At 43.3% G+C, this 18975-nt stretch overlaps 2 protein-coding genes across 3 annotated transcripts; one reads left to right on the top strand and one right to left on the bottom strand.

Annotated features, from left to right (window-relative positions):
- Positions 1-1401: 1401 nt before the first annotated feature.
- On the top strand, positions 1402-13001 carry LOC308117997 (bone morphogenetic protein 1-like). Of its 2 annotated transcripts, none has more exons than XM_080477161.1 (20): positions 1402-1755; positions 4370-4471; positions 4655-4804; positions 4929-5046; positions 5536-5714; positions 5833-5938; positions 6637-6761; positions 6964-7079; positions 7268-7370; positions 7455-7571; positions 7716-7861; positions 8107-8302; positions 8413-8538; positions 9339-9502; positions 9608-9788; positions 10103-10228; positions 11137-11264; positions 11346-11559; positions 11741-11991; positions 12079-12649. In XM_080477161.1, the coding sequence occupies exons 1-20, from the start codon at positions 1611-1613 to the stop codon at positions 12211-12213; spliced, it is 2928 nt and encodes a 975-aa protein (XP_080333287.1). In that variant the 5' UTR covers positions 1402-1610; the 3' UTR covers positions 12214-12649. The 2 variants fall into 2 exon arrangements, with proteins under 2 accessions (XP_080333287.1, XP_080333288.1); XM_080477162.1 differs by having other exon boundaries at positions 1610-1755; positions 9342-9502; positions 12079-13001.
- A 451-nt stretch (positions 13002-13452) lies between these two features.
- Positions 13453-17194, bottom strand: trim69 (tripartite motif containing 69). The gene is made up of 6 exons (XM_080477165.1): positions 16392-17194; positions 16181-16276; positions 15337-15570; positions 14612-14634; positions 14402-14517; positions 13453-14316 (listed from the first exon to the last, which is right to left on the bottom strand). Exons 1-6 carry the CDS (start codon positions 17190-17192, stop codon positions 13772-13774), a joined length of 1815 nt encoding a protein of 604 aa, XP_080333291.1. The 5' UTR covers positions 17193-17194; the 3' UTR covers positions 13453-13771.
- Between the last annotated feature and the right edge of the window lie 1781 nt (positions 17195-18975).

Raw genomic sequence — 18975 nt, 5'->3', positions numbered from 1 at the left:
GAACTTTCCTCTCTTACTTTATGTGCCAGGTCCTGCACTAATGTGTTAGTCAGTGTTTCCACATGCTACAACAGATGTGTGTGTGCGTGGGCACAAGTGCATGTGTGTTGAGCCCTCCAGCCTGCAGATGGTGTACCAGCCCAGGAATCAGCATTTTCTGGTGTCTGAAGACATTAAAAAAGGGTTATTGAATTAAAAACCTTGTGGCCTTGAATGACTTTTTTGACCTTTTGGCAAAAGTGACAGTTTCTACTGCATGTTCATGGATTTTTTTTTTTTTTTAAAGACAATTACAAATGCATTGCTTTAGTATGGATATTGACTTTACCGGACATAATCTACACGTGACAGCACAACGTTTTTAATCCTCAAAAGTTTTGCTCCAGCAATCTGTGCAAAATCTGTAACTTTATTTCAACAGATTGCAATAATAAAAGACTGAACATCTCATGACTTATCCACATGTACAAAGGGTAAATGGAGTGAGGGGTGCATTATAATATATAGCAGTGAGCTTTCGGTTGGAAAACAAATGATCCTCGCCGCCTTACGATGGCAGCAGCTTCAAAACTGTGGCAAAAATCCACAAGGGCCACAACTTCAGGTAGAAACATGGGCTTTCCATATTACGCATTAAAGAGTCAAATAAACATTCTACACAAAGTAAACAAATAGTTGCTTTTTCAGATTATCATGTTGCTTTAGGGGTCAAATGGTAGGTAGTGTATTGGTTAGCACCATGTTCTCACAGCAAACAACAAACCTGGTCTTTTTCCAGACTTAGAAGCTGTGTGTCTGTTTTTCTCTGGTTTCCTCCCATATCCAAACGCCTTCATTTCAGGTTATTTGTTGACTTTGAATTGTGTGCTTGTATGTGTGTTGGATGGATGAATGGATGGATGGATGGATGGATGGATGGATGATAGATGGATGATAGATGGATGAATGGATTGATTTAACAATGTGTGCAATAACCATTACATTGCTGGGAAACCTTGCTGGTCATTCTATAAATCCATGATTTTTACAAACATGGCAACTTTTCAAATGGCAGTTAACCGGATTTTCTATCTTAATGCATTGTTACAACCAACGTTCTATACAACAGCCATCTCTTTAGTTGTTTGCTTTTTCCTGCTCTACCGAGTTCATGATGGACAGAAGAAGAAAGAAAATCGTAATTTTATGAGATCCGTTAGAATGATTGGTATCGTTTATCAGGCCTCCAACTGAAGCGTAAAATCTAACAAACTGCACTTTAAAACCTAATCCATTGCAATCTGAAGAAAAGAAAAACCTAATTATTCCTCATTTCAATGCAGTGAACCTCCACAGTGTCCAGCTGCTGTCCTGTAAAGCCGTGCCATGTGACTGCAGCAGGTAAAGTACCTCTCGGGCTTCATACGTATGGATGTGCGCTTTGCTGTGCGCTGCGTGCGCTCTGCTCCCGGTCCTGAATGTCAGGGAGTCACTGCAACAGCATGTAGACCTGAGAGGGAAAACCCAAACAAACCAACATCCAAGCGTCAATGTGGAAAGACTTCTCCTGCGTCCTTTTTACTTGCCAAAGCTCGTCAGGCTGACCTCCTGCAGGTTTGTGATCAGGACTAATGGCAGTCTCTGCTGCATTTCTGCTGCTGCTGCTGCTGCTGCTGTGCGCCGTGCGCGTCTCTCCGGCCGCTGACTGGGAGTCCAGGGAAACGGCTTTTACTCACCTCGGAGATGCAATCGACTACAAGGATCCATGTAAAGCTGGTACTGTGCTTTTTTTTTTTTAAAAATATCATTTATATTTCCTTTAGGAGATGGATGATTTCTTTTGATCTCTATTTTAGGTCATTTCAGGCTCTAATCTAATTGAGCTGGACTGATAGAAGCAGGGAAATGCTTAAAAGTTAGTAGTTATCTATGGTGTGAATGAGTAACCTATTTGAGAACAAAAATGAATCATTTAGATAAGTATTTGGTGGGGTAATCATGGCTAACAACAATTATGTTAATGTCACATGAACAAAACAACACTATGATAAATGCTATAATGTGAAATGTGAATGTGAACTCAACCTAGTAATGCCATTCTAAAAGTATTTGATTTTCAACTATCAAAGTGCTGAAGTGTAAAGTACAGTACAGTTAGAAATATTGGAATGGAGTGCAAAAACTCAAGCGTCACAAAGCTGAAGAAATTGGCAGTGGTTTCCTTTTTCACTGTTGATGCACAACATCATGTCTAATAAATAATGACTGGTTGTTGATATGATGCATCGCAGAAAGCACCTGCAGAAGAGATCAGTGCACTACCATAAAACTTTCAAAGTCAAAAGTCTACCTCCTCCACAGTTTATATCTGAATGATATATTTGTTTTTACTCACTGTAGTGCTTCAACATCTCACTAAAGTTGTTTTCTCCAAGTCAAAGTATAGCTCAAGTTATAGAAATGGGCAATGGAAATCTCCATTGCTCAAGCAGAGATGCAAAAGTTCAAGTACTAAATTAGTTTGAACAAATTTATCTTTTGTAATGTATCATCATGCATGTCCAGCTTGGGTTTATTTCCCCCAAGTTTCAGATGCGTTAACATCATGTTACAACTTGGCTGTGTTTTTTATAGCTCAGCCTCGTGTGTGTGTGTGTGTGTGTGTGTGTGTGTGTATGCGCTTTAAATGCAGAATACTAATATTTTGAGTGAAAGCGCATATGCACACATATATGATGTGTGTGTATAAGCACCTCAGAGTATGTGCTTAATCATGCGCTTGAAAAAATTAACACTCAGTTGTGTTGATAACAGTCGTGGAGACGGAGGCTCTGATGATATATAAAGTCATAATTTTATCAGTTAACTGCAAAATCTAAAGTATTTCTTCGGGAGGTAAAGAAAATATCACACATTTCTCTTTATCATCAGACATGACAAACAGTTCACTTTGCTCATTAGGGGGCCTCCAGCAGGTTGGGGTCCTTTTTTTTTTTTGACTTCTGAATCTGAAAACACACCACTCTGCTACTCTGAGGCAGTTGCCTGGAGACCAGAGGTCATTGAGGCCGTGCCAGCGCAGTCCTCGGCTGGACACTGGTGAAATCCCTCTGGCTTCAGGGCATGGGGTGCACACTGCAGGGGTGACAGTCATTTACAGTCACCCTTTGCATGAGTGAATTTACTTCAAAGGCCAGCACAGGCCTGCTACGTCTTTTCATTTGTACTTTGAAAGGTTCTTACATCACACGGCTGAATGTGGTGTTTAGAGGGAAAGACTGCAGAGAGCAGCTCTGCTTATACAATACGAAATAGCCTATGTAATGTGTGTGTGATGTCCACTAAAAGCTCCGGAAATTGTGTTTTGAAGCCTGGATTTGTGTTTCTCTTTACAGTGTCTCCTTTGTCACTGGATGTTTTGTGAAATAGCTTCTAATATCGTTGAACATTGGCTTTGGGGTTCAATACAGGGGGTTACAGTTTTCCCGACACACCTCACCTCATCTCAGCTTAGTTTATTGGAGTCTGCGACTAAAGGTCAGCCTGATATTCTGTGACAAATATCAAAGTGTTTTGATTTATCAGATTTTACTAAAGTTTATGGACAATAAACCAAAGTCAGTCAGCTGCACAAGTGGAAATAAATCAGTTTCTCTGGCATACAGCCACATCACTACTACAATGTCAAATATGAACAAAGATCGTTAAATCGTGAAATGTGATGTGCTTATTTACAAGAAATGCATTTCAAAGCACAATAAATGGTTGGAACATGTCAGGGTTTACAAAGAAATGTCTGGAAAAGGTAGAATACCCGGTGAGCAGTGAGATGGCGTCTTGGGAAAGTTGAAGAAGAATAGCCGGTTCATAACTGGTCCAAGATGAGCGAAAGGCAACAGTAACTCAAATAATCGCTCGGTACAAACAAGGGATGCAGGCGACTATCTGTGACCACACAACATGTGGAATATTGAAGCGGACGAGCCAAAGCAGCAGGAGACCACACCGGTCGCACCTCCTGTCAGCTCAAGACCTGAAACTGCAGCCTGAATTCACTCAAGGTCAAATAAATCTGACAAGAGAAGACTGGAAAATGTTCTGTTGTCTCGGGAATCCTGTTTTCCACTGTAACTTTTGGATGGTCGGGTTAGAAATTCTGATCTGAATCCAGCAGAGCATCTTTGGGAGACTGCAGACCTGCAGCCTGTTATGGCTCGCCTCCGATGGCCATGAAGAAAAACGGGAGAAATGGCAAGGGAGTTATAACAATAAAGAACCAAAAGATGACATTCAAAACTGAAATGAATAAATATGGTGTGAATAAATAAAGTGATTAGTAAAGCAACAGTGAGTTAGTGAATAACATCATTCTGTTTAACTCTCTTCACAGTGGCCTTCATGGGGGACATTGCTCTGGATGAAGAAGACCTCCAAATATTCAGACGGGGTCACAGCAGTGACCGTGCTGACCAGAGCAACCACACAGACTCTGGTGTCAAAACAGCAACACACACACACACACACACACACACACACACACACACACACACACACACACACACACACACACACACACACACACACACACACACACACACACACACAAAACCCAAATATAAGCCTGACTAAGCATGGAAATGATATTCAATACAAAATCTACCTCTTTACTTCAAAGGTAATAGTTCTGCATCCATTCAAAGTGTCAGGAGGAAGAGAGACGCAGACAGAGATACTCTCCACCGTCCGAGGAGAGCGGCCACATCCCGGCCTGAGCGAGTGTGGCCGGACGGCATCATCCCCTACGCGATAAGCGGGAACTTCACTGGTGAGTTCTGCAGAAAAACTGTATGTTTAACAACAGTCTGTTAACATGTGCTATTTTTAATTGTTTTGCCTTGTGCAGCTTGAGAGTCCAGAAAGTGTTAAACTAATTCAGACTTTCCTTCCAGGCAGTCAGCGAGCCATTTTCCGTCAGGCAATGCGTCACTGGGAGAAACACACTTGTGTAACATTCACCGAGCGGACGACCGAAGAGAGCTACATTGTTTTCACCTACAGACCTTGTGGGTGAGTTTGGAGCACGGTCGCCATTTCTGGAGAGGTTTATGAAGTCATCAAGCTTGTTAGCAGAAGCAGGCAGGGCAGCTTTGAGGTCATAAAAATGTAACGGGCCCGAGTAGTCTTCAACATGAAAACACAGAAGTGAAAGGAGGAAAATGCTGTTTCAGTCAGTTGCTGTAAGTTCAACCATTCAGCCTCTAGAGCAGGGGTTTAACACATGGCTTACACAGTGACTACAAACATTAACTTTCCACTGCTGTTTTCACTGAATGTACTGGGTATTGCACCGTTTTATCGAGAGAAACAGGCATCAAACATAAGTGAGACCTGAGCCATGAGATTAGTGATGCAAAGTACAAACAAACTGATCAGGAAGGCCAGTGACGTTTTAGGTGGAGCTGGGCGTCTCTGGCAGCAGACTCAGGCAGGAGGATTGTACGTAAATTAACATGCCATCATAAGAAAAACCTCCAGCCTCGCGCTGTTTCTCTTCAGGTGTTGCTCCTACGTGGGGCGGAGAGGCAGTGGCCCTCAGGCTATCTCCATAGGGAAAAACTGTGATAAGTTTGGCATCGTGGTCCATGAGCTTGGCCATGTAATTGGCTTCTGGCATGAACACACACGTCCAGACCGCGATGAGCATGTGAGCATCATCAGAGACAACATCCAACCAGGTATTGTTACTGCCTGTTGTGTGTCTGTGGGGCCTGAATGAGTGAGAAATGGGACATTTATTAATGCTCCAGATATTTCCCCTTGTATTCAGTCCACTGACTGTCTGTATGTCAAAAGGGCAGGAGTATAACTTCCTGAAGATGGAACCAGGCGAGGTTGACTCGCTGGGAGAGGTGTACGACTTTGGGAGCATCATGCATTATGCAAGGAATACATTTTCCAGGTGATGAGTCAAGTTTTCTGATCGCTAAAGTTAGCTGACACCACTGACCTGCTGGTTGTCCTTTTACTCAGCCCGGCTGAAGCGGCTTTGTAGGGGACCTGTTGGGATTCGGTCCTTTATTGTCCCAGAAATGGTTTCACAGAAGTCCTCTTTTTTATTTCTCTCCCGTGGATGTTGTTGCCCCACTGCTTTTCTCTGTCCTTTGTGGTTTCTTTTTTTTTTTTTTTTTTTTTTTTTTACCTCAATAACCATGATGCAGGTCTGGGTCATGGAGGCAAGCCAAGCTAAATAAAGGCCTGGCAGTTCAGGCTTTGTTAAACAATTTGAGCTGGAGTGGCCTTTTTCTCTGGCATTCAGGAGCGGGCTCCACTGAGCCGGCTGGCACCAGCGAAAGGCCCCATTCAGGGCGCTCTGTTTGCACATGCCTGTCATTCATGGGCGCATCACCATGGGAACTGTGCAAAAGTGGGAGCTCCAAACCCCGAGAGAGATTACCAAAATCAATAAAGTATCAAACTGCTGAGTGAGAGATTAATCTGAAACCTGGACTCAAATCGGCCTTTTTACTTGAAATTTTTGAAATCCTAGTCAGTACCGCAACAAGTTTATTTTTTCTTAGCAATTTTGTGCTGTTAAATATTTTAAAGAACGTATTTTATACTTGAATTCTTTCTGAAAATGCCTATTTTCTGAAACAGAGGCGTCTTTTTAGACACCATCTTGCCCCGTTATGATGTCAATGGAGTCAGACCATCTATTGGACAGAGGACCAAGCTTAGCAAAGGAGACATTGCACAAGCACGCAAACTCTACAAATGTGCAAGTATGTGAAAAAGCTTCAACCACTGATCTCTCTCTTGAATCTCTGATCTCTCTGGGAAAGACCAATTTACTCTTTCAAATTGTTTCAATGTGATCTTTCCAAACCCTCCAGTCCTTGACTCTTGGACATCATTGTGACTTCTCTTGCTCTGTTGGTATCCGGTGTATCGCTGTTGATGTTGTGTGGTGTGTGGTTGTGTCAGAATGTGGGGACAGCCTGCAGGAGAGTACTGGAAACTTCTCGTCTCCGGGATTTCCCAACGGATACTCAGCGTACGCTCATTGTGTGTGGAGGATTTCTGTCACTCCAGGAGAAAAGGTGAGTGACATGAAATATATGAGAGCTTTGCCGAGGGTAACACCAAATCCACCAGGACCAAGCTTAACTTTAAGCACTGTTCAAACCAAGAGTCTGTTGACGGTGTCTCATATAGAGAATGGAAGGATGGATTTTGAGTCCTCTTGACGCCATTAAGATACACTGCCTCTGTGTCTGCCATCTCCTAGATTGTTCTCAATTTTACCTCCATGGACCTCTTCAGGAGTCACTTGTGCTGGTACGACCACGTCGAGGTTCGAGATGGCTTCTGGAGAAAAGCCCCTCTGAAAGGTCTGATTGGTTTACACTCAGCAACGTGCACCGTGAGGCATTCACTGGCAGGTACTAACGTTGCTGTCTAACATGCTTTGGCAGGTCGTTATTGTGGCGACAGCCTTCCAGATGCAATTATTTCCACTGACAGCCGACTGTGGGTTGAATTTAGAAGCAGCAGCAGCTGGGTGGGAAAAGGCTTTTCAGCTGTTTATGAAGGTACAGCACCGACAACATCGAGGCTATGAAAACACATTTGAGGTTCACGATACATCCACAATGCAAACATCTCAGAAGAGAAATACTAAAAGCAAAATGAATGCAACAAACTGCCATTAATCCCATTTCTCACCTTCTGTGCAGCCATCTGTGGTGGGGAGGTAAAGCGGGACAGCGGCCAGATTCAGTCTCCTAATTATCCCGATGACTACCAGTCCAACAAAATGTGTGTGTGGAAAATCACAGTGGCAGACGGGTTGGAGGTTGGCCTCTCCTTTCAGTCATTTGAGGTAAAATGACCTATTTTGTTATTAGTCATATTTTACCTCAGCACTGTGTGTACATGCATGTGTATGTGGGAATTATGCATTATAAACATCTCTACATCTCTGTAGAACCACTCGTTACCCTTTACTTTTACTTTACATGCAAACTTCCGGAGCTGCTGTTCTGACTGTTTACTTACCTGTGATTTATCTGTGGCTCGAAATAAACTCCAACTTGTCTCTGTTTCTGTCCCATTCTTTGGCCGCAGATTGAGAGACATGACAGCTGTGCCTACGACTACGTGGAAGTAAGGGATGGAGGCTCGGAGAGCAGCCCTCTGCTCGGTCGTTTCTGTGGCTACGAGAAACCGAGTGACATCAAAAGCAGCTCCAACCAACTGTGGCTTAAGTTCGTATCTGATGGATCAGTCAACAAAGCTGGATTTGCGGCCAACTTTTTTAAAGGTCGTAAAGTTGCTTGAGTGATAAGCTGCCAAACACAAACCAGCTTTTTTTCATGCGACGACATGAAAAATGACACAGGAGACTTCAGTATTTCTTTGTTCATTCTTTAGAGATGGACGAGTGCTCCAGACCCGACAACGGCCAGTGCGAGCAGCGCTGCCTGAACACACTGGGAAGCTATAGATGTGCCTGTGACCCTGGATATGAGCTGGCAGCGGACAGACGGAGCTGCGAGAGTGAGCGTAGAGACGGACTCACAAGAACTCACCACCAACATCACATTGCTAATGTTGTTAAAGCACGAAGAATAAATCAGCAGTTCATCCAGTAAACTGGAGGCTGACACTGACGATTTATCAGTTCTTCAATGCGCCTTCCCATATAGGACAGTGATCACAAGGTCACAGTTCTGCTTTGTTTAATTCAATTCAAGTCAGGAGAATCAGGATCAGCTCAGAAGTCATTTTAAAAGGTTTTTTTTATTTTAATCATCACATAGAAAAATAGAGAAACAATTAAAATCTTGCATGACCTTTGTTGCATTAAAGTAGACTATATTAAGAAAAGGATCACTCTCATAGTGCAGTTCAATGGGCTATTCTGTGTTTCACCACAAGAGAGCAGCACTCGTCTGCTGCAAATACTCTGAGCAGACAAAAGGGAAATTGATTCATCCAAGCAATGACAAAGACTGTGTGCATGAAAATGAACTGGTTTACTGATTTTCAGGCTGTTTGTAAAGTATTAAAGTCAATCTGTAAAGTGTTTAAGATATGGTAAAGACTTATCTTTATTTTGACTTTCATAACCACAATGCAAAACAGTTTTTTCCCAATAACATTAAAAAGGTCTAAAAGAGAAACATTTTGTTTTCCACCATCAACTGACTTTAGCCCCCAAAATCTAAAGCAATAATCAACAACTCAATCAAGCCAAACAGTAAATCATAAAATCCTCATATAAGTTATTTTATCCTGGTTTCTTTCTGTCTTATTTCTGCCACTAAAATAGGTGTTTTCTTTTGCCCCCCCACTAGCAGCTGCCTGTGGTGGATTTATCACCAAGCTGAACGGCTCCCTCACCACCCCCGGATGGCCCAAAGAATACCCCCCCAACAAGAACTGTGTGTGGCAGCTTGTGGCTCCCATCCAGTATCGCATCACTCTGGTGTTCGACGTGTTCGAAACTGAAGGAAACGATGTAGGCTCTGTTTGTAACAACAATTCCACTTCTACTCCCAATCTCCTTCTTTCTCGTTCTTATTGCTGCAGTGTGTCGGTGTGTGTGTGTGTGCTTCCCCCTCAGGTGTGCAAATATGATTATGTGGAAGTACGCAGTGGTTTGAGTTCCGACTCAAAGCTTCATGGGAAGTTCTGCGGGGCCGAGAAACCGGAGGTCATCACCTCTCAGCAGAACAACATGAGGATTGAGTTCAAATCGGATAACACTGTCTCCAAAAAAGGCTTCAAGGCCCACTTCTTTTCTGGTGAGTGACTGATGCATTTAGGAAACATTACATACAGTAAGTCTACTGACACCACGCAGTGAGAAGAGTGAAACCATCAGACCAGAACAACAATGAGAACAGTTCAGTTCCTGCTGCAAGAACAAGGGCTGCACAGACTGAAATATATCAGATATAGTCTGCTCTATTTGCTCGACTGTATTTGATAATTGTATTGGCTCTACACTCATAAAGTCAAGATGAGAACTATATAAGATACTAATTTCAGCCTGTTTTGACATCTTGCAGCGTGCATATTAATGATCTGCATGAAAATCCTCATAATGTCTCAACAGATATCGACGAGTGCTCCAAAGCGAACGGAGGCTGCCAGCATGAGTGTGTGAACACCTTTGGAAGCTACAGCTGTCAGTGTCGCAGCGGCTTCATGCTGCATGACAATAAACACGACTGCAAGGAAGGTACAGTATACCCACTGATGTCCACTCATCTGTGAGAGTTCAAGGGTCAGTCCAGCAGTCCTCGGGCCTATACTGTGACCCTTGATAAACATACCTGTTGGTGCTGAAGAGAAGTTTGGTTTTGAATGCCCCAATTCTGGACCAGCCAAAGTGAATACACACTGTGAATTGCATTGTGTCTGAATGGTGCTCTACAAATAAATTTGCCTTGCCTTGCCTTACTCCTCATATGAGAATTACGTATTGATTTTTTTTTTTTTGCATACCACATCTACACTGTACAAAGCAGTATGATAACATGATAACAGGCATTTAAACTCATCCTAACACAGGGTCCAACACCCACCTTGGATAAATACAGCAAACTAAGACATGAAAAGTAACAGCTGGTTTTCATTTGAAAAATAAAAAGAAGATAATATTTTTCAGTTTTGTTGTACTTAAATATATTTAGATATTTTCAGATTCCTTTAAGAAATAAATTGTTTCCCCTATGTACGGCTCAAGGGCGCTTGCGTACCCCTACCACAATTTGAGAATGATCGGGACTGGTGATTCTCAGAGGCCCAAAAGTGGGTCACCTGCCTGGTTTCAGTGGGTCACAAGGAAATAAATGTTAAAACAGCAACCCACTTGCACAAGTATTCTGGGTTGCTCCTATGTTTGAGGTAAATTGGTGCCTCTCTAAATAGCCCATACATGTGAATATGAGTGTATGATGGACTGGCGACCTGTCTAGGTTTTTCGCTGTCTACGCCCATATAGTCATATGGGATTGACTCCAGCACTCACAACCCTAAGTTGGATAAAGTGGTTTAGAAGATGGATGGCAATTAGACCTGCAAAGAAGGGAAATTGTGTGAGTGTGTAGTGACGCAACATTCATGTGTTGTTTTCTTTTCCTTCAGCGGGCTGTGAACATGTGGTGAATAGTGTGTCGGGCACCATCAGCAGCCCGAACTGGCCCGATAAATACCCCAGCAAGAAGGCCTGCACCTGGACTCTGTTCACAACCCCTGGACATCGAATCAAACTGGTACGTAACGACACAGTTACGAAGGAGAAAAGCAGTCCACTCTGGTACATTTTTTAAGATTCTTTTTTATATAAAATGCAGATTTTTAACGAAGTCGACATGGAGGCTCACCTCGAGTGTGCTTACGACCATCTGGAGATCTTTGACGGTAAAGATGTGCGTGCACAGAGTCTCGGGCGGTTTTGTGGTACCAAAAAGCCTTCACCCGCTATCTCCAGTGGGAACCAAATGTTCCTACGTTTCTTCTCTGACAACTCCGTGCAGAAGAGAGGGTTCGAGGCTTCATACAGAGCAGGTGGGCATGGCACAGTGTAGACAAGTACAGCACAAGTATGGGATGGCAATGAATAGAATACCAAAAATGTAACGTTCAAACAATAGCTTTGTTTTCAATTTTGCCTCTTAAGCTACATTCTTTCATCTCTTTTATGAGTTTCTCTTTTTAACCCTCTAATTTTGTGGTTGTGGGTTTCCAGAATGCGGAGGAAGCCTGAAAGCCGAGGTCAAGACCAAAGATCTGTACTCTCATGCCCAGTTTGGAGACAACAACTACCCTGGAGGCTCCGACTGTCTGTGGGTGGTCACTGCTGAGAAGGGTTACGGCGTAGAGATCATCTTCCAAGTGTTTGAGATCGAGGAGGAAGCAGACTGTGGATATGATTACGTAGAGCTGTACGACGGGGCTGACACAAAGTCTCCCAGGCTGGGACGGTACTGTGGATCTGGGGTAGGTTTCATAGCACCGATTTCATCCCCAAAATGCTTCTTTAAATGAAATCACGTTTCAAAACAACGTTTGTGTCTGTTTCCTCAGGCTCCGGAGGAGGTTTATTCAGCGGGAGATGCCGTTGTGTTAAAGTTTCACTCAGACGACAGCATAAACAAAAAAGGCTTTCATGTCCGCTACACAAGCACCAAGTTCCAGGACACGTTACACGCAAGCAAGTGACTCTCTACATTTTTTCCAAAACCCGAATGGATGCTTCACCCCGAGCATTTGGTCAGTCACACCCATTTCCAGGCGGTAGGGTGAATGCATGGGCCGACGCCACAAATACCAACCTGCATTCTCTGTGTTGACATCTGTTAGCCATGCACAGAAATTACATCTTTACTCTTTCAAATTACGTAGCTGTTGAAGGACTAGTTTGAAATACTTCAAGTATAAACACAGTCTGTAGTGACCAAATCTCATTCTAGTGATGTTTCAAGCTATAAAATGTATATATTGTGATATAGTCTGACCATATTTTTCAGTCACAATATTCATTGTGTCACTTTTTGGTGTCTGAAGCTGAAAGCTTAATGAATGTAACGCAGTTTGATGTAGTTTATCACCTGTCAAATGCACTTAATAATAATGAAAAACAACAAACAGAATACCGTTCAATGAGTTGTTCCTGAATTCATAACTGGACTGTTTTTGCATCACAATTCTCCACATTTTTTCTCCCAACCACTAACATCAGCACCACAGTTCTTCATCTGGACCGTTCTTAACAGCTGCTATGTTGGATCACCCTGTCACACTCATCACAAAAACTGTATTTTACCATTTCTAGTTTCAAGAGAAACAATTCTCTGAATGTCTTCAGACCTCCATGTCCTATACATTATTGAGTAGTAGTGTTTCCCTCAATTTACAACTTTTAGCGCAGAAGAACATTTAAAGAGATGCAATGCACAAGCTGCCAAATATTGTCTCTCGGCCAATAAAAGTTTCAAGAGATTTCAGTGAAACAGCTGGAGTACATTAAGTCGTCTTTCAAATCAGATATGACATACTAACATCATATAAGGGACAGGGGGGCCACTTTCATAATTTACCTACCATTATGTAAAGAGTCCACAGTGGAGAAAGAAATTAACAAACCCTTTAACTAAAACGTGACTTTTATTTGGAGGCACTGGATAGCATTTGGCATAGATCTCATTTTGTATGACCCTGAATGATTCTACATTAAAACACAGCAAGCAGAAGATGTTATGACCAGTTATATGAAAAACAATAGTCCTGATATGTAAGTTAATATGGTTTAAAAATAAACAAAAACCACCTTCACGTGGCCCTTTAACGTCAACAATCACAACACAAAATGCCCATTTGTTTGAGGGTATAATAACCTGAGTATAGAATAACTAATTATCAAAAGTATTAGAAACTCATGTAGAAGAAAGATCTATGAACTGTAAGAAATAACAATGACATTTATTATATGAAGCTCATACAATCATGTTTTTCACTGTTGCACCTTTTCTCTGAGTTAAAAGCTGTAGATCCAGTCTACAGAGTTAGTCAGAATTCTGACATTCTAAACATGTTATCTAAGATGCATTCTACAAGCTACAAAAACAAATAATTGGTGAATGTTACACATTTACATTTCTACTGTTGTATATATTTCTGTATAAGCTAAAGCACAAATGTTTCTTCTCATATTCTGACATTGATTTTGCAATTTTTCAGAACTTTTGACTGTGTTATTTCACCCTTTTTTTCACAGCTGTTAAATTTTTGGTAGGAAAACCTTGAGTGGCTCATTTTCATGGACTTTATCCAGGAAGCCCAAGTTAAAGTAGGGGTACAGCGTTTCAGTGAAGTTCTCCCTGAAGGTGTAGAGGTGCGTCATGCTCTCTGCATTGTAAAAGGACACCAGTCCTCTCTTGTAGTCCAGATACACACCGATTCTGGCCAGCTGATCTTCCAGCGACAGTACGGTGGGAGGGGATGTGCCCGCCATGTACTGGATCCCATAGGATAGAGAGAGAGTCCAGAAACCGTTTGTGGGCAGGGCTTTGATGACTCCCTTTCTGGGCACTGACTCCCGGGCCACCCCCACCGTCCACACCGTGCTGCTGTAGACTTCAATCTCCCAGTAGTGGCGGCCATGGGTGAAGCCCTGGCTCCCGAGCAGTGACAGAGCAGCGTTGAACCTGTGGGGGTTGTCCTCCACGGTGTGGTTGAAGGTCTGGTAGCGGACGCAGGTGAGGGAGGAGGTCAGGCTGAGCCACGGGTTGGCCGTGCTGGAGTTAAACGTAATGGCCGCCGGAACTGAAAAGAGGGGAAAGAGTTTAAGGATGGGCTGTAATGTTTCAATGTTCAATGATTTGAGAAGCCATAGTGTAACTTCAAGTACCTGGATAAATGCTCCCTTTCATGGATTTCCACACTCTGTACTGCAGAGGCCCCGCAAAGCGACCCTCGCACAGACTGGGTGGTGAAAACACGGGTTTCTCGAACTTCAGCGAGGGCCTGCCAACCAAAGCAGAGACGAAGGGTAAAAGGAGAGAACAAAAACTAAACACCCTCTGAGATGAAATTGGCTAAGACTTTTGCCGTCACTCACCTCTGGAGCAGCACTTTGATGCTCTGTAACGACCGTAAGGAATAAACACAGGAAGAGACACACACACACACACACACACACACACACACACACACACACACATAGACACAGAGATTGGTGATTAGTTTGGTTGGGTCTAAAAGACGGGAAAGCATTTTCCACATTACATCAACGTCTGAGCTCATGCTATCCCACCCTGTGGGATCTCTCTGTGGCTGGGGGAAAGTCCCAAAGCCGTGGCCAGAGCATTGCTCCGTATCTGCACTAAACTCCTTATTCTTCAGATCAACGAGTGAGATCACTGGCCTACATCCTGTCTGAGCCCATTGAGAGGAAAAGTGCTTTGTTAAAGAAATAAGCAGCAGTTTTGGTATTTTTAGCAATATGAGAGACTTTGCTCTTGAGATTTATGTATAGTGACATGATCAGTGCGTGACAGCCACTGCGAGCAGAGCGCAAATGTAACAGGAAAGTCTGAATGGTCACACCCTGCTCAGAGAAATCTTGGATGTTGTTATTGGAGCTTGCTCAAAATATTGGCAGAGACACTCGTGTCTGCTACAAAAGTGATGTACAAGACAATTTTTCTCGTTGTTTTTTCTCCTAGTTTCAACATGAATCACAAACTCAGCATTTCTCCTCCTAATCCCCGCTGCTGAATCATCACGTCGGTAATAACTTCCAGATGAAGTATACTTTATGAATTTCCTGTAGGCTGAATTTACCCGGAGCAGAGTGAACGGGTCGATCTCTTTCAGTTTGTCCTCTATCTCGTGGACGGCCCTCTGCAGACGGGAGATCTCCACGCACAGCAGCGCCTTGTGCTCATCGAGGCGAATGAGCTCTCTTCGCTCCTCCGTCTTCAGCTTCACCTGAAGGAGCTTCTCCTCCTGGTAGAGGAACTGGTGCAGGTCGCTGAACTGCGCCTCAATCCGCTGCTTCAGATCAGCAGTGTGCTCCTGAGTGGACGGGAGAGGACACAGTGACTGGCAGCAACATGCAACACATTTCAAGGAGACATAATGACATAGACTCTGGTACTTTACTGGAGTAGCTTCTATTATTATACAAATGCGGGAGCAGGTCATGTTGAACAGTTTGGTGGGAGAGAGAGAGGCATGTAGGTAAGAAAGATGCAACAGCGTCATGTCAGCCATCGTCTTTTTCAGCATTTCTATACTACATTCATATGTAAGGTTTTAGTTTGCCGTGATGTATTGAATCTGTTAATCTGTTTTTAATTATATTATTTTCTGTTATTTGTATCGTTGTATCACCCCTAAAGTATTTGTCTGTTCCGTTTTAGAGGCACAGCATGATTGCAACTGAGACTGTAGAGTTTGTTTGATTTGGGATTTGAACCCCACCTATAAGATCATGTCACTGTCATATGAACTCATTTTCTTTTTCTAATGATTATATTTTGTATGCATTGATAGGCTCAATCGCAACTCTTGACTGTTGAGAAATGTCACTTTGTGGCTCATTGTGGGTCTTTAATCCCTCAACCCTGACATTTATTTGTGGTTGAATATCGAATCTACACGGTGACATTTGGTTTCCACTCACCTTGAGTTTTTTAACTTCATCTTCAGCTTCCCTGTCGTACTGCAGTGCAATATTCAGCTCCGCTTTTAAAGAATCCATCGAGCTGTTAAGTGACGCCTGTCAGGACAAAACATAACATCACTGCATACACTGCCGTTCACACTTTACAACAGAAAAACAGGTTCATTTTTTCCGGTTGATCATTGTTTTCAAAGCTAAAAGCTTCACTCACCCTGTACTGAGGTTCAGCCTCCTGAACGCACACCATGGTGTGATTTCTGTGCTCCTGTGACACGCCGCACACCAGACACACCAGCTCCTGGTCCTCCTCACAGTACAGCTTCAGCTCCTCTCGGTGTCTGCTGCAGCGTGGGATGGGCGCTGGAGCCCTCTCCACCACCCCGACATCTGCCAGGCAGGCTCCTGGCCCACTCTCCTCCAGACCCTGACAGTAGCTCTCCACAATGTTGGCAACAATGCGGTTGGGCCTGTAGCTCTGTCCAGGGTACACCTTCCGGCACTGAGGACAGGAGCCAGTGCCCCCCTGTCCTGGGTTCCGGGGTCCAGCCCAGTAACCCTCAATGCAAACGTAACAAAAGGTGTGATCGCAGGGCAGAGACACCGGCTGCTTGAAAAGATCCAAGCAGATGGAGCAGGTCAGATCTCTACTGATTCTGTGAGCTGAGCTTTTCACTGCTGCTCCAGCTATGGGAGGCTGCCGTTGCTTGTCCATTGCTGTTTGCACAGCAAAGTCTCCTTCTTTTGGCTTCCAACTTTTCTTCTCTGGCTTTATCCCCTGGTTTAGCTTTTCCAGGTTCTGCAGATAGGCCGTTTGGATTTTCTTGACTTCCTTCTGATTCTTACTCATTCCTTTGCCTTTGTTATTCTCCTTTGTCCTGACTGTGCTGGTGGACCTCTGTGTCCTTCCTCTCCTGCAGAGTGCTGCGGCTCTGTTCGGCCTCCAGTCTTCCTGTTGACTGTGGAGAAATGAAAGGGGTGGTGCAGAAGCAGCCTCAGCCTCCCACATCCACATCAGATAGTGAGGAGATCTCAGTGGCCCCCCTTTTCCCCTCAGACTGACGTCACATACTCAGGAAACTAAGGCAGACTATGGATATTCTTTTCTTGGATGTTTGCTAAGTGAAGCGTGCACAGAAAGTCCTACTTCACTAAACTCCTAATCTTCTGCAGGGTAACGGCAAAAAGATGTAAATCCATTTGATGTGACTGTGTGGGTGTATAAGTGCACGTTTCTTAGAATGAGTGTGTTTGAGACAGAGAGACCGGCACAACTGTTCCTCCTTTTTATGGCTCTCTGTCCTATAAGTAATTATAATAGTTCAAATGTAAACAAGACCATTAGGAGACTTATACAAAGAAAGAAGGCATCCTGCAGGAAGAGAGTGCTGCTGTCGACCAACACAAATACAACAGGCATCCTGTGAGCATGACGTTCGCCCCTCGGGGCCTCAGAAACATCTGTTGAATAGAGCTGATTTCCACAAGCAAGCTTGTTATCGATGTTGTTCTGCTGGTTTCAGTTCAGCAAACAGATTCTGCAATTGAGAGGAGCTCTAAACTATAGCAAGATATTACAGGATCTTACATCAGACTGATAACACAGCAAACTAAACACAGACCAGACTATAATCACTCGTCGGGGGAGTAAAGTCACAGCTGGATGACAGTCAGTAAGAGAGAACTTTTCTCATCGTCTGGTGTGGGAGGAGTAAATTCAGAAGGTTTGATCTTGTGAAGAAGACATTGCTGATAGAGGGGGAAATGTATTTTTGGAAATGCAGACAGTCTACAGGCTGCCAGCTATGTTAGATTACAGTTTTGATGTTATGAGTGAACGCGCCAATATTGTGATAACGTCTTTGTGTTGGGTTAATTTTTGATTTTGACAAAGAAAACTGTGTCATTAAGTTCTTAAGTAACAGTTGGTCACATACAGTCTTTATGAAAAAATAAAGAAATTAGTTGCTTGATGTAAGTGCACTTCTGTTTGGGATCTGTTCTCTAAACACTTAGATTTCACTATTTTTTATTTTTCCTATTTGCCTTGTGGATGTGTAAACAGGAAGCCTGGTCTTTCTTTAGTAGATCCAGTAGTGCCATCTGGTGTTGAAACTAAAAATCAAACATGGTTTGCGCTCTCCTAAGAGATGATCCGGCTCGGGCTTAAAGGCCTTTCTGTGTCGCGTTTGCATGTTCCCCCTTTGCATACGTGGGTTGATCTGGGTTCTCTGCTTTTCTCCAGCATTATAAAAACATGCATTGAGAGTCAATTTGGAGACTTTAAATGTCCCGTCAGTGTGAACATCAGTGTGTTTTCTCTTGGTGTTTAACCTGTGTTGAACCATTGACCTGACCAGGATTGGCCTTGTCTTTGCCCACTTTGCCCATAGTAAGATGAGATCAGCTCTCCTGTGCTTTATAACACGGCACAGAACTCAGATGAATGTTGAACAATGCCTCTGTCGGCTTCACGGGGAGTTCCATCATTAATAAGCTGTATGAAAGGTGGGGAGTAACAGTTGATGACTCACCAGCCCATCAAGATGCAAACATGGAGTCAATCACCTATCACACGTTCACACCTACAGCCACTACGTCAGTCAGTATACTGGTGTTTGGACTGTGTGAAGAAGCCAGAGCCCCTTTCCAAGATCCACATATTGAGAGAACATGCAAACTCCACAAAAAAAGCCCCAAAGATACTGATAAATTCATTGGTCAATGGTTGCTGAAATGTCACCTCAACGGGAAAAAAAAAAAGATTGTCAATGTGCACTTAATACTACTTCTTGTGA

The sequence above is a fragment of the Lipophrys pholis genome (genome assembly GCF_963383615.2).
Source record: "Lipophrys pholis genome assembly, chromosome: 12".
NCBI classification, from domain to species: Eukaryota; Metazoa; Chordata; class Actinopteri; order Blenniiformes; family Blenniidae; genus Lipophrys; species Lipophrys pholis.
The sequence above is the reverse complement of the archived record's forward strand: the minus strand, read 5'-3'. Positions and strand labels throughout refer to the sequence as shown.

What these genes read in the sequence shown, in the direction of transcription:
- trim69 (XM_080477165.1), bottom strand. Translation starts at nt 17,192, where the DNA reads ATGTGGATGTGGGAGGCTGAGGCTGCTTCTGCACCACCCCTTTCATTT. An exon ending in ACCCGTTCACTCTGCTCCGG is followed by an intron (nt 14,635 to 15,336) that starts GTAAATTCAGCC and finishes CGGTCGTTACAG; the next exon opens with AGCATCAAAGTGCTGCTCCA. An exon ending in GAAAGGGAGCATTTATCCAG is followed by an intron (nt 14,317 to 14,401) that starts GTACTTGAAGTT and finishes CCCTCTTTTCAG; the next exon opens with TTCCGGCGGCCATTACGTTT.
- LOC308117997 (XM_080477161.1), top strand. Translation starts at nt 1,611, where the DNA reads ATGGCAGTCTCTGCTGCATTTCTGCTGCTGCTGCTGCTGCTGCTGTGC. An exon ending in CAAACTCTACAAATGTGCAA is followed by an intron (nt 6,762 to 6,963) that starts GTATGTGAAAAA and finishes TGGTTGTGTCAG; the next exon opens with AATGTGGGGACAGCCTGCAG. An exon ending in TAAACACGACTGCAAGGAAG is followed by an intron (nt 10,229 to 11,136) that starts GTACAGTATACC and finishes CTTTTCCTTCAG; the next exon opens with CGGGCTGTGAACATGTGGTG.